Here is a 24,118-nt window from a genome sequence, read left to right as displayed (position 1 = left end):
TCCACCGAAATTCCAACTTAAGCAACCCCTTACTAATCACAGAGTACCGATGGCATAGAGAATACATAAAGTGAGTGGAAAGAAAAAGGTTGAGAACCACTGGTTTATTGTCATGTGGTCCAAGGTACAGTGAAATATTTTGTTTTGAGTGCTATCCAGGCAAGTCAACCATACTTAACAATAGAAGGTAGTGCAATATTAACACAAATGTACAAGTGCAAAGTTACTGCAAGTCAAAGAATGCAGGCTATAGGGTTACAAAGACAAAGTGCAGGGTGTAGAGAAAAGTACTGTTAAAACAAGGCTTCATCTTTTATCAGCGAGAGGTTGATTCAAGAGACTGATAAAAGCAGGAGAGAAATTGCCCTTGAATCAGCAGGTTTGTGTTTTCAAGCTTGTAAATCTTCTGCCCAATTGGGGTGGGGGGGGGGTGGTGAGGGGGGAGGGAAGAAAGGAATCTGACCGTGGTGGGATGGGTCTTTTAATTTGTTGGCATCTTCCCCTTGACAATGGGTGATGCACCATCAATAACTCCAAAAGGCTGAAGTTATGCAGAACTGATAGGCTTTTATTTGCTACAGATTGGAGCCACATCCATGCTAGTTAACTGCCCTGAACTGAGGAGGGGACTGTGGAGCAGTCACCTTTATTCAGGAGCCTGAGGGAGGAGCCATAGATACAGTCGGCCAATGGGCGTGCCCAGACAGGTTAAACATACAAAGAGTGGTTTACCACATTGGGAGATATAGATGGAGATGGTGGAGGGAAGGTTGGTTGAAATGAAGGCCTGAGTCGTGTACAAATGGTCTTGAGCACAGCAGTTCCAGTACTAAACTGTGAGGCATCCCTCATGAGCAGGCCCATCCTTATATATCAGTAGCAGTTGTGAGACTGGTTGTTGCATTTACAGAGACTGTTGTATGGAAAATATTTCAAATACTCAGGCTTGGATGGGTGTTGCTTGGAGCTTTAGATGACTTTTAATTTCGTACTTAATATCCAGATGGATTGGTGGGAAGGGGGGTGTGGGGGTGGGGTGGAGGGTGTATACACACATATGTGCTTGCACACAAAGTAATTAGCAAGGGTAACCTGTGTCCTTATTCTCTTTGAAGGCCTGTTCCAGCAAGCAGCAGGTGCTGGGTGCCATTCGGCAGATGCAGAAGCTGTTGTCCACACAGGAATCCCAGTACGCACAGGGGATCCGCATGATGAAGAGGAAGCTTAGCCTCCTGCAGAACGCAGTGAACAAACAGGCTTCGAAACACAATGGTAAGTTAGATGAGGTGTGGACCAGTTCCTCATCAAGTTACCCAGCTTCGTTTTTTGATACTTAATGCCCAATAATTTCTTCATTTCCAAACTTCCGAGATGCATGTTTTGGGGACTTAACACCACCCTTTATATTAAGACGTGTTTTGTAACATTGCTGTTTGCACTTTATGAAAATTCAGCTCCCTAATTGTGGACACGCCCACCAGAGAAAATTATCTAACGCTAACTTCGATATCAATTTTTAATTATTTTGAACATTTTAAACCGATCCTCACATTACCTTCAATTGTCAGACAAACCTTGTCTGTGCAATGTGTCTTTATAAGTTAAAGTTTGTTTCAATAGACCCTTCTTAAACAGCAGTTTTTTCTACCTGATTACACTTATTTAAAGCATCTTGATACATTTTACTGTTCAAACACCCTACATGAGTACAAATTGTTTATCAAACACCTGTACCCCTACTGATCAGCTGTCTTATCCATTCTTCCCCTCTGCAGATCTAGTGACTCCCAACTACCAATCCGCTGTTGGTTCCTTGTCTTCTGATCCAAATCCCACCCATCCAGACTACAAATCGCAAACCACTGACTCATTTCCTCACCACCCCCTCCTCCATCTCTGGCCCATCTTCATCCCACCCAACCTCTCAACCCACCCAATCCCCAGAGCATGTGAATGCAAGTCCTTCATGGGCATTCTATAATCCACGGAGTTACACAAGAAAGTGCGCAGGTGCTGTGATTGTAGTTTACACAAACTTTCTGGAGAAACGCAACACATCGCACGGCCTTCTTTATGTAGCAAACATGAAGGTACATAACCAATGTTTCGGGCCTTAGCCCTTTGTCAAGGGCAATGGAAGGGATTTCTCAGTAGCCAACCATTTCAATTCTGTGCCCCACTCCCACTGACGTGCCTGTCCATGGACTCGTGCACTGTCAAACATCCCACTCACCTGTAAATTGGAGGAGAAAAACCTAATATTTCAGTTGGACACTCTCCAACCAGATGGCATTACCCTTGACTTCTTCAGTTTATGTTAGGCCACTCCCCTTTCTCCCTCTCTTCCCCCTCTGTCTCCTTTCCTCCCAACTCTACACTCCCCTCACCTCAGCTTTTTTTTCTCTTCTGCCTTCCCACCCATACCCACCTCTTGTCTGTGGGCCTATGCTCCTTCTCTTGCCCCTCCACCCACTTTATTCAGGCATCTGCCTAAATTTTGCTCATTCCTTGATATAAGGGGCGCAGGCCCCAAATGTTGCTTTATGATGATGATAACTTCTTACCGATCAAACTGGTCCAACCGTACTTCTGTCTCATTGGACTCGCCACTCAACTTGATCCTGTTCCTCCACTACCAGACACCTCTTTGGCTTGGCTTCGCGGACGAAGATTTATGGAGGGGGTAAAAAAAAGTCCACGTCAGCTGCAGGCTCGTTTGTGGCTGACAAGTCCGATGCGGGACAGGCAGACACGATTGCAGCGGTTGCAGGGGAAAATTGGTTGGTTGGGGTTGGGTGTTGGGTTTTTCCTCCTTTGCCTTTTGTCAGTGAGGTGGGCTCTGCGGTCTTCTTCAAAGGAGGTTGCTGCCCGCCAAACTGTGAGGCGCCAAGATGCACGGTTTGAGGCGTTATCAGCCCACTGGCGGTGGTCAATGTGGCAGGCACCAAGAGATTTCTTTAGGCAGTCCTTGTACCTTTTCTTTGGTGCACCTCTGTCACGGTGGCCAGTGGAGAGCTCGCCATATAACACGATCTTGGGAAGGCGATGGTCCTCCATTCTGGAGACGTGACCCATCCAGCGCAGCTGGATCTTCAGCAGCGTGGACTCGATGCTGTCGACCTCTGCCATCTCGAGTACTTCGACGTTAGGGATGTAAGCGCTCCAATGGATGTTGAGGATGGAGCGGAGACAACGCTGGTGGAAGCGTTCTAGGAGCCGTAGGTTGTGCCGGTAGAGGACCCATGATTCGGAGCCGAACAGGAGTGTGGGTATGACAACGGCTCTGTATACGCTAATCGTTGTGAGGTTTTTCAGTTGGTTGTTTTTCCAGACTCTTTTGTGTAGTCTTCCAAAGGCGCTATTTGCCTTGGCGAGTCTGTTGTCTATCTCATTGTCGATCCTTGCATCTGATGAAATGGTGCAGCCGAGATAGGTAAACTGGTTGACCGTTTTGAGTTTTGTGTGCCCGATGGAGATGTGGGGGGGCTGGTAATCATGGTGGGGAGCTGGCTGATGGAGGACCTCAGTTTTCTTCAGGCTGACTTCCAGGCCAAACATTTTGGCAGTTTCCGCAAAGCAGGACGTCAAGCGCTGAAGAGCTGGCTCTGAATGGGCAACTAAAGCGGCATCGTCTGCAAAGAGTAGTTCACGGACAAGTTTCTCTTGTGTCTTGGTGTGAGCTTGCAGGCGCCTCAGATTGAAGAGACTGCCATCCGTGCGGTACCGGATGTAAACAGCGTCTTCATTGTTGGGGTCTTTCATGGCTTGGTTCAGCATCATGCTGAAGAAGATTGAAAAGAGGGTTGGTGCCAGAACACAGCCTTGCTTCACGCCATTGTTAATGGAGAAGGGTTCAGAGAGCTCATTGCTGTATCTGACCCGACCTTGTTGGTTTTCGTGCAGTTGGATAATCATGTTGAGGAACTTTGGGGGACATCCGATGCGCTCTAGTATTTGCCAAAGCCCTTTCCTGCTCACGGTGTCGAAGGCTTTGGTGAGGTCAACAAAGGTGATGTAGAGTCCTTTGTTTTGTTCTCTGCATTTTTCTTGGAGCTGTCTGAGGGCAAAGACCATGTCAGTAGTTCCTCTGTTTGCGCGAAAGCCGCACTGTGATTCTGGGAGAATATTCTCGGCGACACTAGGTATTATTCTATTTAGTAGAATCCTAGCGAAGATTTTGCCTGCAATGGAGAGCAACGTGATTCCCCTGTAGTTTGAGCAGTCTGTTGAGCAGTAGTTTGACCAGACACCTACAAGTTTGTTTTTGTATGTTCTTTAGAAAAGGTACATAACCAATGTTTAGGGCCTTCAATTAGGTACGATTCAAATAGTGGTTTTCAAACTTTATCTTTCCACTCACCTACCACTTTAAGTATTCTCTATGGCATAGGTGCTCTGTGATTAGTAAGGGATTGCTTAAGGTGATATGCGGGTGAAAAGAAAAAGTTTGAAAAATGTTTTAATCATACCTCAATGACTCGTTATGTGCTTAACTCCAAAGGAAATGGGCCATTGATAATTTTTCTCAAGCCAAATATTTCAGTAACAATTGGGTCTAGAGCAGTGGTTCACCACCTTTTCCCCTCTACCCACATACCACCTTAAACAATCCCTTACTAATCACAGAGCACCGATGGCTTAGGGATTAAAGTGGTATGAGAGTGGAAAGAAAAAGGTGGAGAACCTCTGCTTTAGTGATATGAGCAGCGTTGGTATTAGTCAAAAAACAGAAGATACCGATTTGACTTTTGAGGAGCAAATGTGAAGGAGGAAATGTCATCTTCGCATCTTTCAGTCAGAGTATTGGTTATTTTCATTTTCCTTCTCGAAAACCAAGCGAATTTGCCGCTGCAAGACTAAATGAGAGCTGCACAGTTGCGTGTACTATACTTAGATAAGTCACAAGAGCATAGATATCAGACCAGGATTTGACCATTCTTCCCTGCCATTCACCAGGATCACATTTAATCTTCTACCTCAGTGCCTTTTTGTTGTATTTTTCCAAATTCCTTGATTCCCTTAAAAATCCTTCCTAAACAAAGGTTGCCTCTTGATTAAAATATCGCATGGGCTTATGTTAAAGACGCTCACTAATGTGCTGGTCAATCCCTCAGCCAGCATTACTGAAGTAGGGCCCTCTCATAATTTCTCCTTCTGCTGTTGGTGGGATATTGTTGTGTGCATCTTGGCAGTCTTGTCAAACACAAGTGGAGGCAGGAGTTTCTTTTCCTTAACTTAACTGTAATTTACATATAATATATAAAAGTACCAACCAACATTTTGAGGGTGGGTGGAAAATAGAGCATCCAGAAGAAATCCATGGGGAGAACTCCTTACAAACAGTGCTGGGTTTGAACCTGGGTCACTGCCACTGTAACAGTGTTGTTCTAGCCACTATGCTTTACGTAAGGCATGTAAAGAGGTGCTACTACATCAGAGAAGCATAAGAGAGTGCATTTCGAGATGGCAAGTGTCTGTAGATCCCAACGGCTCCTCCAGGTCTGCTCCAGGTTTGAACCCGAGTTTAAGGCATCCACATCACCCTTCTTGGCTCTCGTTTCGAACCTTGAAACAATTAAGAAGTCATTAGTACCCAAGGATCTTTGAGGTTTCTGCTTGCCATTGGCACCCTCACAAATGTTGGTCCTGATACCTGGTTCGTAGAATCCAGCAGCCCATGGCCTAGCATGAAGACCATCCACCAAGTCCCGACAGTGCAATGACAGCAGATCATGGCTGATCTGGCCATGGAGTCAGCTCCAGTACATCAGTGGTAACATCTCAAAAGTGCTGTACTGGTATAAAAGAACGTGGAACATGCTGGGGTTTACTTTTCCCTTCACTGCGATCTGAACTTGTTTATCACATTTCTTTATCTTTGCTACATAAAGAACACTGTGGTACTTGCAGAGCTTCTCCAGCAATTTCTGTGCTACTCAATTCTGCAGCACTGTACCTTCAAATAGAATTTGAGTTGCTCCACCGTGCACTGACTTCTAATCAGTGTTGCTCAATTTCTAGACATTTCTGCTGCCCAACACTTAAATCTGAACTTGCACAGGTCTTTTTAAAATATCCTTTGAGAAATCTCTGATGAAGGTAAAATTTGGAAAGGTACAAGGTGAATGTAATGGATTAAGGAAAGTAACCCGATTAGAACAGGATAACCATAACTTGCCAGTTCAGTTTGTCAGCTGATGCTTTGTATTATCACAATCCACTTAGAACGATCCTTTGTTTAATTCAGAGGAGGATGAGAATGTGACGCTGGGAACTCTACAGAGAGCCAGTGGACTGCAGCAGCAGAGATTGTTAAGTTGAACTGCTTGACTCATCTTGTTAACTGGGTGACAGCATGGCTTTTGTCACACTGGAAAACTTGGGCAAAGGTTTGCTTAAGTTATACTTAGAAATCATTATCTGTCATGAGTTTTGAATTAAGAACTAGTGAGGAATACAAGTTAGATGTAGACTTGCCCCCTTCAGTTTAAATCAAGCATAGAGTAATGAGATTAAATTTTCCAATTTGCTCGCAGTGATGGGTGGATGAAGAACCCTTTGGTCCAATCTCCTGACTTCACAGTTTGCATGTCTTACATATTACTAAGCAAACACTCCATTCAAAAAACAGATTCCTAGTAGAGGGAAATAAATGGGAAGACCCCACTTGCTAATTTGGGAAGCAAAAATCTGCAAAATGCAATTTCAACATTCCTGTCTCACGGGCATGGATCTTCATCCAGAGGTTGTAATTTTGGATGAGGGAAACTGTCTGGAATTGTCTCAGTTGGGCTCTGAGTCTCTAGTTGGCCTAATGGTTTGAAATGACTGGTCTTTTGATTTCAATTTCCAAGTGACTTTAGAGGATAGGAATCGATATGCGATATGGAATCGGCAGCTGACCAGATCCGCGCACAATACTCTCCAAGTGTGGCCTCACCTTCACCTTGCATAGCTGTATCATGAGGTCCCAAAATTTGGTACCCTGTACAATGAAGGCCAGAGTGCCAAATGCCTTCACTTCCCTGTCAACCTGAGGCGCCACATTAAGGGTGCAATTAAGGGTAATTTATGAGACTCTTTCACAGTTCAGTCAGATCGTGACTGATTTATACCTGAAGTCCAATTGCCTGACTTATTGATAACCCTTGCCCATATCATCATCATGTGTGTAATATGTATCTTTCTTGAGGGTTTGGATCTCCGTATCTTGGTCTATAATGACTTTTCATTGCTTATTTTAAATGCAAGATACACTTCTGCTGTTCTCATTAGCTATCATGGCTAATGTTTTACCCTTGATTTGCTAGAAGTATGGAAGATAAACCACATGAACTACCATCCAATACTATGTAACAATTTACACACACTATGTTGCAAAAGTAATAATCCATTATGTATTTAGTACACAAGGCCACAGTAATGAATAGAAGGCAGCAGGTGCCAGGAGATGATGAAACACGTGGTTCTAAACATGATTAGATTAATAGGTGAAGAATAATGAAAATAATTGTGGCGAGACAAGGGTGACGTCCTGTTAAGATATGAGGTTATGAATGATTGGGTGCAGAAATGTGATTAAGTCAGGATTATAATATAAAAAAAGGGCAGTGTCTCATAGCAACAGGTATTTCAGAGTCCAGGCTTCGGTTTGTCTCAGCTTTTGTTTGCAAATAAAGGCTTAAACTTTTCTGAAGAATTCTCTGCATTTCCTGACTCATTTTTGTACACCAGAAAATCACAACAGTAGCTCTCTTTCCTCTGATTCAGTAGGTTATGGATTCAAGTTCCACACCAGGGATTTGAAATTCAGGGTAGGCTGACAGCCCAGTGCTTGTCGAAAGATGTGCTGCACTGTTGGAGGTGCTGCTTACTGAATGAGCCATTCTGACGCTATATTGACTCTGTGAAGGACAAGGCAATTCCTAAGCCAGTATTTGAAGTTCTCTTGGCACTCAGGTCATTGTCTGTTCTCCTTTTTGAAAAAAGTTTTCAGCTCACAACCAAAGCGAATTGTTTGATACTTTATCTCATAGCTGTTAAAGGGAACTTGCTCTGGATATATTGGCTACACATTAAAATGTTTGTAACTTGCTGCAGGCTACTTTCGAACACTCAAAGCATTAGGCAAGTTAAATTTCCCTTTAGTTCCACAATGCTGGCTGTATATCAGTAAATATATACTCTGCTCCCTCCCCCAGATCTCCTTCCTGTTTCACTTTGTCTTTTGTTTCCACAGAAACATGTCCCAAGCTCAATGCCCCAAGTAATGGGAAGAAATTTGGGAGCAGATACTTAGTAGGCCACGAAGTGCACTTTGCCTGCAACCCAGGGTTTGTGCTGGTCGGGTCGAGCACCAGAGTGTGCCTCAAGAACAAGAGCTGGAGTGGACAACTGCCCTTCTGTAAAAGTAAGTCTTTTGAAATAAAGAGTCAATTTTAAAGTTGGAAGACAAATCTTTGCATGATTTATCTGGTTTAAGACATTAACCACCAGGGCATTCTTAGTGTTCCTGACATTTAAGTAAAAGAGCTTCAATGTTATTCCTTCTTTATTCTCCATTCTAGAACATGTTAGTGCAGTAATCCTCTCTCAGGGAAACCACATTATAACACTACCCAGTTTAATGCTTGTTTTATTACATTGACTCCTTACATAATTACTAGCATGGATTCCTAAGTGTTCAATCTTCTTGGATTACTTTACTGAAAGTGATATTTTGGAAAACTCCTGCCTTCCATTAAACAGCTTCACTTCAATGAATCTCTAATTACAGTAATGTTTATATGATGTTGCATCAGAGCTGAGGCATTATACAGTAAGATTCATGACTGAATTCCTTGCAATAACCTGCTCCTGCATGTATGAGAGTTGGTGCTGAGACACAGAAGGATTTTAAGATACAGTGCGAGGCAGGAAAGAGAATTAAAAAAAAGAAAATCCTGGGAGGCAGGAAAGAAACTCGTCAGGTCAGGCAACATCTGCGGAAAGAAAGAATTAATATTTCAGGTGAAAGTCTCTCCATCAAAGTAGGAGTGAGTGTAGAGAAGGGCAGCCGGTGGAACAAAAGGAATGTAATATGTGGAAATAATGTACCTATTGAATAGACAGTTGCTTCTGTAATATTTGGGTGATGTGAAGTCTGGCCAGTCGGGACATGCTGATCAGTCCAGAGTGTGTTGATATGTAATTACACCACTAGGTCACCAGGGGTTATCCCGGTGACCTTGTATATAAAGCAGTCCAGAGCTACAGTCTAGCCTTCCAGGTTCGTCTTACAGAGAGACAAGACCCCTTAGTGTACATATTAGTTTATTAAAGTTGTCTTATACTCACACTGCTGTTGTGGTTATTGTCAGTACAATTTAATAAACTAATATGTACACTAAGAGGTCTTGTCTCTCTGCAAGATGACCCCTGGTGACCTAGTGGTGTAATTACATATCACCACACAGAGTTTACAAATGAAAGAAGATAAAGGACTGGCCAAACAGTAAAAACTCCGGCCTGATGAGCTTTCCCAGCACTTTCTGCTTTTATTTCTGATTTTCAACAACTGCATTTTGTTTTTTTCATTTTTTTTTCAGGAAAGAGAATTCCCTTTGATTATTATTGAATATTCACTGGGGTTGGATGGCAGTAGGCAGAGGAGTAGCATGTTGTTCCTTTCAACCAGAGTATACATGTGAGGGAGCTGAAAATGAAACATGGTGGATTTACTGCACCGAACCGTGGAAACTCAACCTAATGCTATCTTGTGGCTGAAGTGCACACGCAGCAGCGGCCAGGAAAATATACATGGGCATCTAGTACCGATAGCAGTAAAATAAAATATAGCTCTTTACCTTGTCCAGGGTTATCATTGAGACATACAGGCAATTTAGAAGCTCATGGAAATATTTTGCGCTTTACACTGTCCTCTCAGCATTGAGGGCATTATTGAAGATGATTAAGTGAACAGACAATGTTGACATTAATTGGTTATTCCCTTTGATACATGGATCAAAGACAAATCTTAATCAAACTGCCACTTATTCAAGGACGTCTATTAGAAGGAAGAACTGTGGGGAAATTTGCCCTAAGTACTGATTGATCTTTATATTGTCACAAAGAAACTGAACTGTGTACATTCATAAGACATGGGCATTGCTGCACAATGCTTATCCCCCATTTCTCTTTGCAGAGAGAACTATATGATAGAAAACAGGTTGAGTAATGACAGTAGATTTCCTCCCTATGGAGCCACTACTAAGCCAGAAGGGTTCTCATTACAATTTGATAGTTTTAAAGCCACCAGTTTTCGCTTAATTTCAGAATACAGTAAAACCCCTGGTGTCTGACACCAATGAGGATAGGTAGATGCCAGATAAATGTATTTTCTGGTTGCTTGCAAATTACAATGCCTAACTAAAACTTTTCTGGTATCAATACAAGATACCATGATGTGGCCTGTGAGTGGTGGATTGGTAAACTAACAATGAGGAACACCCATTTTAAACTTGCATATTCTTAACCTTTTATTTTTTCTTATTTATTTTAATTTTTATTTTACTTTCCGGGTTGCTTGAATTCCAGATACCAGAGGGTTTTATTGTATATTAGTAGAATTTAAATTTTGCCATGACATAATTTGAACATGTGTAGCTATCAGGTTGCTTGTTGGTAACACAATGTGCTCTCAATGTGCCAACAAGGACAGGTATGGAGTGTTGTGAGGGGTAAGGCATTTCAATCTCCTTGTGGTGATATATAATTGCACCACTAGGTCACTAGGGGCCATCCCGGTGACCTTGTATATAAAGCAGTCCAGAGCTACAGTCTAGCCTTCCAGGTTTGTCTTGCAGAGAGACAAGACATTTTAGTGTACATATTAGTTTATTAAAGCTGTCTTATACTTGCACTGTTGGTGTGGTTATTGTCAGTACACTCCTGAACATCAAAATACTGACTGCCATTCAAGTAACGATCCCATGGGAGGGAAAAAATCCAGGCCAGCTCCGAAATAGTCCAGGAAATTTCTCCTGGACCCCCTCTCTGCGCAGCTGCAACAGTCCAACTCTCATTTAGGGGTGTACTGACAATCACCACACCAGCAGTGTGAGTATAAGACAGCTTTAATAAACTAATATGTACACCAAGAGTTCTTGTCTCTCTGCAAGACGAACCTGGAAGGCTAGACTGTAGCTCTGGACTGCTTTATATACAAGGTTACCGGGATGACCCCTAGTCCTTTCCTTTGGCTTGGCTTCACGGACGAAGATTTACGGAGGGGTAACGTCCACATCAACTGCAGGCTCGTTTGTGGCTGACAAGTCCGATGCGGGACAGGCAGACACGGTTGCAGCGGTTGCAAGGGAAAATTGGTTGGTTGGGGTTGGGTGTTGGGTTTTTCCTCCTTTGTCTTTTGTCAGTGAGGTGGGCTCTGCGGTCTTCTTCAAAGGAGGTTGCTGCCCGCCAAACTGTGAGGCGCCAAGATGCATGGTTTGAGGCGATATCAGCCCACTGGCAGTGGTCAATGTGGCAGGCACCAAGAGATTTCTTTAGGCAGTCCTTGTACCTCTTCTTTGGGGCACCTCTGTCTTGGTGGCCAGTGGAGAGCTCGCCATATAACACGGTCTTGGGAAGGCGATGGTCCTCCATTCTAGAGACGTGACCTACCCAGCGCAGTTGGATCTTCAGCAGCATGGATTTGATGCTGTCGGCCTCTGCCATCTCGAGTACTTCGATGTTGGTGATGAAGTTGCTCCAATGAATGTTGAGGATGGAGCGGAGACAACGCTGGTGGAAGCGTTCTAGGAGCTGTAGGTGATGCTGGTAGAGGACCTATGACAACGGCTCTGTATACGCTAATCTTTGTGAGGTTTTTCAGTTGGTTGTTTTTCCAGACTCTTTTGTGTAGTCTTCCAAAGGCGCTATTTGCCTTGGCGAGTCTGTTGTCTATCTCATTGTCGATCCTTGCATCCGATGAAATGGTGCAGCCGAGATAGGTAAACTGGTTGACCTTTTTGAGTTTTGTGTGCCCGATGGAGATGTGTGGGGGCTGGTAGTCATGGTGGGGAGCTGGCTGATGGAGGACCTCAGTTTTCTTCAGGCTGACTTCCAGGCCAAACATTTTGGCAGTTTCCACAAAAATGACCCTTAGTGGTGTAATTATATATCACAACCAGGGTTCTATACGGAGCTGCCATCAAGCGATTCTCCCTGCAATAGGTTCCACAGTTTCATTGTTCCTCTGGAGAAAGATGAACCCAATCCCTTGGTGTCAAATCTTATTCAGGCTTTGTGTAACTTTGGCTCTTTAAAGTGAGAACCAGTTTTAACTCAGTCTGTGTTTGCGGGATGTTTGGACATAAAGATGTCAGCCATTGCTCAATGGATGCCATTCTCTCCTTGAAGAGGCAGGTGGTCAGATCCCCCTCCTGAAACTTGAGTGTATAATCTACGCTGATGATTCCAGTGGAGTTTTGAGTGGGGTTGCCTGGAAGGGTTACTTGCTAGAGATGCTGTCTTTCAGATTGATTGATACACTGTTCTCTCGTGTTGTTGTTTTGGAATGGAACAAGCAAGCTTAAGCCAATATTCAAATCAAAGCGAGTGCCACTTGAAGAGACTCCTTCGTGATTATTGTGTTGCTGTGATTTTTTTCCCCCTATGGATGAATTCACTGCCTCAGTTACTTACTTATAGTACAAAGGAGGCTATTCAGCCCACATGGTCCATGCCAGGTTCCAGCAGATCATGTCCATTTCCCCATACCCTGTAACATATTTATTCTCAGGTGCATTTGATTACCTTGGTCAACTTTGCAATAGCAGTGATACATCAAGAGTGCTTCAAAGGCAGTGAAGCCCTTTGGAATGCCCAGAGGTTGTGAAAGGTACTGTATAAAATGTAAGTTCTTCTTCCAGCTAAAGGGTTAAGAGTCAGACTGCTGCCCTGAGATCTTGCTTGGCACATCAGCAAGCTCCTTATAGTCAATGTGCGAGCTGGAGATTTTCTCTGAGACAATCCCAGTGCATCTTTGTTCAGTTGTGCAGAAACTTTGTCAACCACATGCAACGAATGAAGGGAATGGTTTACTGGACGTGGCCTCTCTTGCTGGTAGCCCTGGTCTATCTGGGTAAACTCGGCGCTCAGCCCTCGTTTTAGTTGCCCAGCTATAGGAAGGATGTCATTAAGTTGGAAGGAGTGCAGAGCAGATCCACTAGCTTGTTGCTGTGACTCGAGGGCTTGAGTTCTAAGGGATAGATAAGGGAGAGGCAGGAAAATTGTTTTCACTGGTAGGTGAGGTCAGAACTAGGGACACAGCCTCAAGATGCAGGGGATTAGATTTAAGATGGAGATGAGGAAAAACTGTTTTTCCAAGAGAGTGGTGAATCTGTGGAATTCTCTGCCAAGGGAAGCAGTTGAGGCAACTTCATTAAATATATTTAAGGTTCAGTTAGATAGATTTTTACATTAAAAAAGGGATTAAGGGATACGGGGAAAAGGCGGGTAGATGGAGTTAAGCCAATGATCTGATCAGCCATGAGCTTAATGAATAGACGGAGCAGGCTTGATGGGCCGGATGTCCTACTCCTGCTCCTATTTCTTATGTTCTTATGAGACTGCATAGGCTGGCCTTTCTTTCCTTGAGCTCAGGAGGCTGAGGGTAATCTTATAAAGATTTATAAAAACATGAGGGGCATGCATACAGTGAATACTCTCAGTTTGTCCCACGGGCATACAGTTCAAGAACTAAAGGGCACGGACAAGACAGAAGAGATTTAAGTGTGATCTGAAGGGCAACGTTTTCACCCAGAGGGTGGTCCATATCTGGAACGAGCTGCTCGAGGAAGAGATAGAAGTGGGTACAATTACAATGTTGAAAAGACATTTGGACAGGTAAATGGGTATGCACCACTTAACGTCCATGATATGTTCTATGAAACTGGATGTTAAGCGATGTGGACATTGTATGAGCACCATATCACTGTATGTACCTAGCAAAACCATATGGGATAGTGAACTTATGATAAATTAAACTGTTTAATTTTTTTTCACTTTTTAACCTTTTACGTAAACACTTTCTTAGCCTATAATCACACACAATTTAACCAAGGGGTTCAGGATCATCCACATCCCTGTTCTCAACTTCCTCAGAGTGTTCCACTGGAAGAGTTGCAGGTTGAATAACTTCCATTGATGAACTGTCACTCTGTGATGCCTGAAGGTCCTGGCTGAGGCTCTTCTTCTGGAGCTGTTGGCTTCTTCAGGAATATGTCCAGTGTTGTTTTGCCTAGTTTGCTTTTACTTTTCTTCATACATTTCTTTACATGTGTGAATAATCTCCCTATCAGTGAAAAGTGTTCAGAATTTGGGTCCATCTCTTCAGCAAGCTGTTAAGGTCTACAAAGAATTTGGCTAACTCCTTAATAGTCAACCTCTTCTGCACCTGTTCTTCTTTTGCAACTTCCTTTTCCCTTGCCTCTTCTTCACTTCTAGTTATGTCTGCTACATCCTATTCTCACATTCTTAGATGGGGATTTCTGACTGAACTCCTTTCAGATAAATGTTTCTGCAGTTGGATGTTGCCTGATCGGACGTTAAATAGTGCACACCTGTATGGACAGGGAGGATAGGGACCAAATACAGGCAAATGGGACTGAGAACATCAACTTGGTTTATATGGATGTGTTGGGCCTGTTCCATGTTGTATGGATGTCTGACCAGTTCCACTCTAATTAAGCAGGATAACAGTCCTGAGTAAACCTTGGACTCACCCTTTCCACCTGCAGTAGTGAAAGAACATCATATATAGATAGACATACATTTACAGCACAGTAACAGGCCACTTCGGCCCATGAATCCATTCTATCCATTTACCCCCCATTAACCTACACCCCCAGTATGTTTTGAATGGTGGGAGGAAACCGAAGCCCCTAGAGAAAACCCACATAGACACAGGGAGAACATCCAGTGAATGATTCGAACCCTGGTCCAGTCCTGATCGCTGGTGCTCTAAAGCTGTTGTGGTGACCGCTATGCCAACTGTGCTGCCCTCTGTGGGGTCATCAATGAGGGATTATCAATGAGGATGATTACCCACAAATCCATCAAGCAGCCAAGAATCTATTGCCCTCCGCGTTTGTTCAACTGCAGAAAGGTCTGCCTCAATTTTAAAGTGATGACTTTCAAATTTCTCCACTGCCTTTTCATGACACCTCCTCAAGTCCTGCAACCTTCAGAGATTTCTCTGCTGCTCCATTTCTGCCCTCTTCTGCCTCCTGGATCTTTAGTGCAGCCACTGATTTCCCCTATTTTTAATGCATTTTGTTACATACTGTAGACTCCAAGAACTGGAATCTGCTTCTTGAACATCTCGCTTTTTACACTCCCTGCTTTGAGTTATTCCTTCAGAAGTAACTTGCCAAGTCTCCTTTTCTCTTGCATGTCTTGGTTTCAAATTTTGTCTAGAATGGATATTAATACACTTATTTTTTTATATAAAGGTGACTTGATGGTTTTATCAGTCCAGGAATAGAGTATCAGCTTTAGCTCTAATGCTGCTCATTGCTTACACTCTTCCTGCAGATATAAATGAATGTGCCAGTAACCCTTGTCTCAATGGTGGGACGTGCGTGGATGATGTAAAGCGCTATGCCTGTCATTGCCCTGCTGGTTGGGCTGGCTTTGACTGCAACTTTGCCTTAGACTCACGTAAGTCTCAGTAGGATGGTGAATCCAGAACACACCTAATCTTAGGTCTTTGTGGGCACAAGCACATTATCTAGAAAGTGCTTCCCCAGCTATGAACTGCATGTTGAAAGCAGTGGACTACCTGTGAACCACACACCAAGTGTGCTGCACTAGTTACGTACTACACATTCAAAGCACTGCACTAACCATGATTCACAAGCTAAAGTCACTGGGCCTGCTCTGGTCTGCAAATCAAAACAGCTGCACCAGCTCCTAACTTTTATTGAAACAGCTGCATTAGTTGTGAACCACATTTTGAAAGCTTGGCACTAAATCTGATCCCTGCATTGAAATCATTGCACGTTGTGATGTTTTTTTCCCCATTGAAAGCGTTGCACAAGCTCCAAATGTCTGTAAACAGAAATCTCATACTCGTGTCTTTTTATTCTCTTTTTGTGTTTCCTTTTCTCGTTCCTTTCCTCATTCTCTCTCCCTATGTCTCTGCTTAAGATTACATTTTTTTTTGGAACAATTTAATTTTTAGGTCCCCAAAATAGAAAGAATAATGGTTGCATATTCAGAGCCTCAGTGCTGCATGCCAATGTTGACAGCAAATGGTTGGTGGTATATGCATATAAATGATAGCCCATGACAGTCCCTTATGTTGACCATGAAGTGGGCTGGATAATATGCAGGACTAAAGAAAGGTTGCATGAACTCTGAGCTGTAGCAGGGGCTCTAGCAATTTTGGAATGCATTATTCATGAAATATTTGATGCAAACCAACAAAATTAAATCAAGCAAACTGTGATCTGTCAAAAATTTGATCTAATGCCTGCTGGTAGGAACAGCTGGTCTTTGCTACTACTGTCGGTGGGTTTTGTGAGAATCTGCCAGGCTGACTGTATTCAGGAGAGCACACCCTATTTAATCTCAAAGGGTTGGCTGGATCTCAGAGTATCCCCACTGTCTCTGGTACAATGGGATCCCTGTTCTGCTCAGAGAATAGAACATGCTCACTCTCCGGGGCAGAGATCAGTTACAGCCACAAAGGACGGAAAGCAGAGAGTGAATACCTCAACAGAGATAAATAGCCGTGGGTCCCATTCCATCCTCCCTCTCTCACTGATCAGCTGTGTACTATGTGGGCAGCAGTGAATCACACCTCCTGGTAACCATCCCAGGACTAGAAAAGTTTAAATTTGACGTTCGAAGATGTCCTGTGCGGCACATAATGAAGTGACAGACAGACACACTGTCTCAAAGGATGGTCATTTGTTTTATTCTAAACAATTCATGTAACACCCACAGCAATAAGATCTTAGTTTGAGTGATAAATACTGATTCAAGCTTTAGGAATGTATCTAGGGTTGTGCTTTTTTTTCCAGCATAATGCCACTGCACCTGAGAGGTTAAAAAGGTAAAGGCAGCATCTCCAGAAGCAGTCACGTGCACAGATTCTTTGGAGGGCATCTTGATGCACTTGCTTAGTGGGGCCTGTTTTTGTTGATGCATTCGTATGTGAATGCATTGGAAATGTACTGAGGTTGGATCCAACATGGCTCTGTTGTGCACTCAGACATGTCCATACCAGCATAATACAGTGATACAGTTTTCCTCGCACATTGTGGATCAGTAGGTTACCTGCCCCCAGTTTGTAGGCGCGTGATAGAATTTGTGGTGAGCTGGTGAAAATGTGAGGAGGATAAGTTACAAGGAAAATAAGTAGTGAGTTGGGATGGCTCTGTGAGCCAGGGTAGACCCAATTGATTGAAATGGCCGCCTTCAACACCACAAACAAATATATCTGATGAAATGATATAGCAGCCTTTGAAGGGGGGGAGGGGGGAGAAGAGGGGGAATGGTATAATCCCAAGTTCATTTATTGTCCAATGTACCAAGAAACAGTGAGAAGGTTCAGCTACTCAATCCATTCATAGTATAGCAGTAAATATATAGTGCAGAGTTACAAAGTCACAGAGAGATTAGTTAGAACAGAACAGGGACAAATTATTTGACTAGTGTGAGGAACATAACTCCTGTTAACTCCTTGGTTATATAGTTGTAGGTGCATCGCCCAGAACTGAACAAAGTGATCCCTGCTAAAGTCTAACCAGTGACCTGTAAGTTATAAGTGTGGCCTCAGTATATTTTCATTCATTGAGTCTGTACTTCCACAAACCTCTTCCTACTGTTGACAGAGCGGACAATGGTGCAGAGTGACCCATCCTTCAGTCGCCAGCCACAATGCACGAATATCCAGGGCTCACGACATTGCACCTGTGAGACAGGCTTCCAGCTGAATGGATTGGACCTAAGACAGTGCCAAGGTAAGGTTGGATCCATTGCAGATGAACCGAGACCATGGAAACAACAAATTCAACATTTAGAGGACTAATCCTGAAATGCAAAGGCAGGATAAGGCAGCCATTTGCTTGGTAACCCTGTAGTGGTGTTCGAGCAAGCAACATGCAGAATGAGAAACCCGCTCCATAGGCCACAGTAATAGCGGTCGAATCGACCAATCACCGCCAGCGGATCGCAGGGTGTCCAATCCGGGCCTGCGGATTCGGGACAGCCATTCGGCAGCCAGCTCTGCTCAAGCCACACCCCGGTGATGGTGCAGCTGGCTGCCGATAAAAGGCAGAGCTGCTGTCCAATGAAGCCAATGTTGACTACACTCCCTTCGTGTGAGAGTCTTTAACCTTGAGCTATAACCGTAGCGGCCTGCTACAAACCCTATCATTTATTCCTTTCACCACTGGCATGCAGTAGCTGGAGTGCAAACCATTCATAAAATGCACTGCAGTTATTGGCCAGGATGCCCTGACATCTCCCAAATGCACAGCTTCTACAATCAAGAGGCAGCAGGTGCATGGAAACGCCACCACCTGCATGTTCCCCCTCCATGTTGCACCACACATTCACTTGGAAATATAATGCCAATGGGTTCTGGAACTCCTGACCATACTGCATGGCAGGAGGACCTTAATCATAAGGACTGCACTGTTTCAAGAAGTGACTCACCACCATCTTCTCAAGCACAGTTAGGCGTGAGCAGTCAAATGCTGGCCATTCCTCTACAGGCCAGATCCTGATAAATGAATAAACCAATAGGAAAAGAACTAAAACTTCTTGGATAAGACAGGAATTACCATTTCATGGCAATCTGCATTTATATTGCACCTCTTGGAGAATAAATTGGCTCATGAATGTCTGGCAATTTTATCAGTAACATGCGACAGTTGAGGAGATGTTTGGCTAATCATCTTTAAACTCCAAGTTCCAATGATTTAGAGACAAGAGCTATAGGGATAATTTTTAATATATTGATGAAATAATGGACATTTCAGCCCCAAATTTTGATCTTTATTCAAACAGAGATTCTTTCTATATACATTGGAAAGTATACGGTCATTTGATCCTTCATTTCTTCTACCCCATTTGATTAGATCAACTCCATTTATTCATCTTCAGTCTAGATTGGTGGGGTTAAAAAAAAATCAGTCTTGTACCCCAGAATTCTGGTACATTTCTGGAATACGATTCCAAATTTCTACCAACTTGTGTGTAAGGAGAAGCATTCTCTGGCTCTGCCTCTCTGACTTCCCATCCCTGGTCTTCACTCGTGATTGATTGCAGAAGTCATTTGTCTATATAGGAGGCTCTGGTCGTCCCTTTCAATTTACTGTCTGTGTTTGTAGTTCATCGCTCCCTGAAATTCTGCTATGATTCAGTGAAGGGTTTGTGGACTTAGAGACAGCACACTGAGGATGCTCCTATCCCAAAATATTAATCAGACACTGTGTTTCTTTCAGATGTGGATGAATGCGAGCTGTTTCAAAAGGGCAGATTAGCTCGCCTCTGTACACACACCTGTGTGAACACACCAGGTTCCTATCTTTGTGTGTGCCCCTCGGGGTACAATTTACAGGAGGATTCTTGGAGCTGTGAAGGTAAGCACACCCATTCCTTGAACTCATTCACCTAATACAGACTACAGAAGTCATTACTGTCTACTTGTTATTGTAACTCATTGCTGTGTAAATATTACACACTTGTCCATTGGCTGTGAAAACCCTTCTCCTGCTGTTGCCTGTCTGTTCTACTGGACACAGATGACAATCCAATGTACTTGTCCCTCCGCCTGTACATTACGCGCTTCCAGTTTCCTTTCCATTACACTCTTGCTTGTTTACTATGGTCCCTTCTACCCATCCATTATATTCTATCTGCTGTCAGTGCATACTTGCTCTGGCCTGTTTATATTCTGCCCCACTCCCCATTCCCAAAATATCATTGAACATTACATCGGAGTTGTATTTCCCTATTGATAGGCCATTGTGCTGCTGTCGACTGGGTACTCTTCATATCCATCTCTCTCACCCCTTTCTGTATATTATGCTCTAATTTACTGCTGACTGATCTTTGAGCAATCCAGAACTATGCCAAAATTTAAGTAATTGTACATGTTATTACTATACTGCTTTTACAGATATTAATGAGTGTTCAACCAATCAGAATAACTGTACCAGAGAAGAGATTTGCATTAATATACATGGTGGCTTCCACTGTGTCCTCCCAGAGTGTCCAAAGTCTCGCCATAATGCAAGCTATGTAAAAACATCACAATTGTAAGTACTGGCACCTCTAAATGTATCTACTGGGTTTAAAGGGTGTTTGCCATGAAAGATTTGACTAGTTATGGCCACAGAGTTGTGCCATGGTCAGGTGCCACATGGCTGAACTCTTGCATGTGTGTGAGAGTCAGTCTGTCTGTCTCTGTCTCTCTGTCTGTCTCTGTCTCTCTCTGTCTCTCTCTGTCTCTCTCTGTCTCTGTCTCTCTCTGTCTCTGTCTCTCTCTGTCTCTGTCTCTCTCTGTCTCTGTGTCTCTGTCTCTGTGTCTCTGTGTCTCTGTCTCTGTGTCTCTGTCTCTGTGTCTCTGTCTCTGTGTCTCTGTCTCTGTGTCTCTGTCTCTGTGTCTCTGTCTCTGTGTCTCTGTCTCTGTGTCTCTGTCTCTGTGTCTCTGTCTCTGTGTCTCTGTCTCTGTGTCTCTGTCTCTGTGTCTCTGTCTCTGTGTCTCTGTCTCTGTGTCTCTGTCTCTGTGTCTCTGTCTCTGTGTCTCTGTCTCTGTGTCTCTGTCTCTGTGTCTCTGTCTCTGTGTCTCTGTCTCTGTGTCTCTGTCTCTGTGTCTCTGTCTCTGTGTCTCTGTCTCTGTGTCTCTGTCTCTGTGTCTCTGTCTCTGTGTCTCTGTCTCTGTGTCTCTGTCTCTGTGTCTCTGTCTCTGTGTCTCTGTCTCTGTGTCTCTGTCTCTGTGTCTCTGTCTCTGTGTCTCTGTCTCTGTGTCTCTGTCTCTGTGTCTCTGTCTCTGTGTCTCTGTCTCTGTGTCTCTGTCTCTGTGTCTCTGTCTCTGTGTCTCTGTCTCTGTGTCTCTGTCTCTGTGTCTCTGTCTCTGTGTCTCTGTCTCTGTGTCTCTGTCTCTGTGTCTCTGTCTCTGTGTCTCTGTCTCTGTGTCTCTGTCTCTGTGTCTCTGTCTCTGTGTCTCTGTCTCTGTGTCTCTGTCTCTGTGTCTCTGTCTCTGTGTCTCTGTCTCTGTGTCTCTGTCTCTGTGTCTCTGTCTCTGTGTCTCTGTCTCTGTGTCTCTGTCTCTGTGTCTCTGTCTCTGTGTCTCTGTCTCTGTGTCTCTGTCTCTGTGTCTCTGTCTCTGTGTCTCTGTCTCTGTGTCTCTGTCTCTGTGTCTCTGTCTCTGTGTCTCTGTCTCTGTGTCTCTGTCTCTGTGTCTCTGTCTCTGTGTCTCTGTCTCTGTGTCTCTGTCTCTGTGTCTCTGTCTCTGTGTCTCTGTCTCTGTGTCTCTGTCTCTGTGTCTCTGTCTCTGTGTCTCTGTCTCTGTGTCTCTGTCTCTGTGTCTCTGTCTCTGTGTCTCTGTCTCTGTGTCTCTGTCTCTGTGTCTCTGTCTCTGTGTCTCTGTCTCTGTGTCTCTGTCTCTGTGTCTCTGTCTCTGTGTCTCTGTCTCTGTGTCTCTGTCTCTGTGTCTCTGTCTCTGTGTCTCTGTCTCTGTGTCTCTGTCTCTGTGTCTCTGTCTCTGTGTCTCTGTCTCTGTGTCTCTGTCTCTGTGTCTCTGTCTCTGTGTCTCTGTCTCTGTGTCTCTGTCTCTGTGTCTCTGTCTCTGTGTCTCTGTCTCTGTGTCTCTGTCTCTGTGTCTCTGTCTCTGTGTCTCTGTCTCTGTGTCTCTGTCTCTGTGTCTCTGTCTCTGTGTCTCTGTCTCTGTGTCTCTGTCTCTGTGTCTCTGTCTCTGTGTCTCTGTCTCTGTGTCTCTGTCTCTGTGTCTCTGTCTCTGTGTCTCTGTCTCTGTGTCTCTGTCTCTGTGTCTCTGTCTCTGTGTCTCTGTCTCTGTGTCTCTGTCTCTGTGTCTCTGTCTCTGTGTCTCTGTCTCTGTGTCTCTGTCTCTGTGTCTCTGTCTCTGTGTCTCTGTCTCTGTGTCTCTGTCTCTGTGTCTCTGTCTCTGTGTCTCTGTCTCTGTGTCTCTGTCTCTGTGTCTCTGTCTCTGTGTCTCTGTCTCTGTGTCTCTGTCTCTGTGTCTCTGTCTCTGTGTCTCTGTCTCTGTGTCTCTGTCTCTGTGTCTCTGTCTCTGTGTCTCTGTCTCTGTGTCTCTGTCTCTGTGTCTCTGTCTCTGTGTCTCTGTCTCTGTGTCTCTGTCTCTGTGTCTCTGTCTCTGTGTCTCTGTCTCTGTGTCTCTGTCTCTGTGTCTCTGTCTCTGTGTCTCTGTCTCTGTGTCTCTGTCTCTGTGTCTCTGTCTCTGTGTCTCTGTCTCTGTGTCTCTGTCTCTGTGTCTCTGTCTCTGTGTCTCTGTCTCTGTGTCTCTGTCTCTGTGTCTCTGTCTCTGTGTCTCTGTCTCTGTGTCTCTGTCTCTGTGTCTCTGTCTCTGTGTCTCTGTCTCTGTGTCTCTGTCTCTGTGTCTCTGTCTCTGTGTCTCTGTCTCTGTGTCTCTGTCTCTGTGTCTCTGTCTCTGTGTCTCTGTCTCTGTGTCTCTGTCTCTGTGTCTCTGTCTCTGTGTCTCTGTCTCTGTGTCTCTGTCTCTGTGTCTCTGTCTCTGTGTCTCTGTCTCTGTGTCTCTGTCTCTGTGTCTCTGTCTCTGTGTCTCTGTCTCTGTGTCTCTGTCTCTGTGTCTCTGTCTCTGTGTCTCTGTCTCTGTGTCTCTGTCTCTGTGTCTCTGTCTCTGTGTCTCTGTCTCTGTGTCTCTGTCTCTGTGTCTCTGTCTCTGTGTCTCTGTCTCTGTGTCTCTGTCTCTGTGTCTCTGTCTCTGTGTCTCTGTCTCTGTGTCTCTGTCTCTGTGTCTCTGTCTCTGTGTCTCTGTCTCTGTGTCTCTGTCTCTGTGTCTCTGTCTCTGTGTCTCTGTCTCTGTGTCTCTGTCTCTGTGTCTCTGTCTCTGTGTCTCTGTCTCTGTGTCTCTGTCTCTGTGTCTCTGTCTCTGTGTCTCTGTCTCTGTGTCTCTGTCTCTGTGTCTCTGTCTCTGTGTCTCTGTCTCTGTGTCTCTGTCTCTGTGTCTCTGTCTCTGTGTCTCTGTCTCTGTGTCTCTGTCTCTGTGTCTCTGTCTCTGTGTCTCTGTCTCTGTGTCTCTGTCTCTGTGTCTCTGTCTCTGTGTCTCTGTCTCTGTGTCTCTGTCTCTGTGTCTCTGTCTCTGTGTCTCTGTCTCTGTGTCTCTGTCTCTGTGTCTCTGTCTCTGTGTCTCTGTCTCTGTGTCTCTGTCTCTGTGTCTCTGTCTCTGTGTCTCTGTCTCTGTGTCTCTGTCTCTGTGTCTCTGTCTCTGTGTCTCTGTCTCTGTGTCTCTGTCTCTGTGTCTCTGTCTCTGTGTCTCTGTCTCTGTGTCTCTGTCTCTGTGTCTCTGTCTCTGTGTCTCTGTCTCTGTGTCTCTGTCTCTGTGTCTCTGTCTCTGTGTCTCTGTCTCTGTGTCTCTGTCTCTGTGTCTCTGTCTCTGTGTCTCTGTCTCTGTGTCTCTGTCTCTGTGTCTCTGTCTCTGTGTCTCTGTCTCTGTGTCTCTGTCTCTGTGTCTCTGTCTCTGTGTCTCTGTCTCTGTGTCTCTGTCTCTGTGTCTCTGTCTCTGTGTCTCTGTCTCTGTGTCTCTGTCTCTGTGTCTCTGTCTCTGTGTCTCTGTCTCTGTGTCTCTGTCTCTGTGTCTCTGTCTCTGTGTCTCTGTCTCTGTGTCTCTGTCTCTGTGTCTCTGTCTCTGTGTCTCTGTCTCTGTGTCTCTGTCTCTGTGTCTCTGTCTCTGTGTCTCTGTCTCTGTGTCTCTGTCTCTGTGTCTCTGTCTCTGTGTCTCTGTCTCTGTGTCTCTGTCTCTGTGTCTCTGTCTCTGTGTCTCTGTCTCTGTGTCTCTGTCTCTGTGTCTCTGTCTCTGTGTCTCTGTCTCTGTGTCTCTGTCTCTGTGTCTCTGTCTCTGTGT

General features: G+C 44.4%; 1 protein-coding gene across 3 annotated transcripts in view; it reads left to right on the top strand.

Annotated features, from left to right (window-relative positions):
- The window catches only part of LOC138752381 (fibulin-7-like), a 78,650-nt gene that overhangs the window by 40,354 nt on the left and 14,178 nt on the right, over positions 1 to 24,118 (top strand). For 2 of the 3 annotated variants that reach the window (XM_069915264.1, XM_069915266.1), the window contains exons 2-7: positions 1,116 to 1,272; positions 8,240 to 8,410; positions 15,574 to 15,699; positions 17,880 to 18,008; positions 19,497 to 19,634; positions 20,174 to 20,312. In XM_069915264.1, the coding sequence (XP_069771365.1) occupies positions 1,158 to 1,272; positions 8,240 to 8,410; positions 15,574 to 15,699; positions 17,880 to 18,008; positions 19,497 to 19,634; positions 20,174 to 20,312 (818 nt within the window). In that variant the 5' untranslated portion in view covers positions 1,116 to 1,157. The remainder of the gene's footprint in view (positions 1 to 1,115; positions 1,273 to 8,239; positions 8,411 to 15,573; positions 15,700 to 17,879; positions 18,009 to 19,496; positions 19,635 to 20,173; positions 20,313 to 24,118) is intronic. The other variant, XM_069915265.1, reaches the window with a different exon arrangement.

The sequence above is a fragment of the Narcine bancroftii genome, chromosome 2 (assembly GCF_036971445.1).
Source record: "Narcine bancroftii isolate sNarBan1 chromosome 2, sNarBan1.hap1, whole genome shotgun sequence".
Lineage (NCBI taxonomy): Eukaryota > Metazoa > Chordata > Chondrichthyes > Torpediniformes > Narcinidae > Narcine > Narcine bancroftii.
This window is presented reverse-complemented; position numbering and strand designations above follow the sequence as displayed.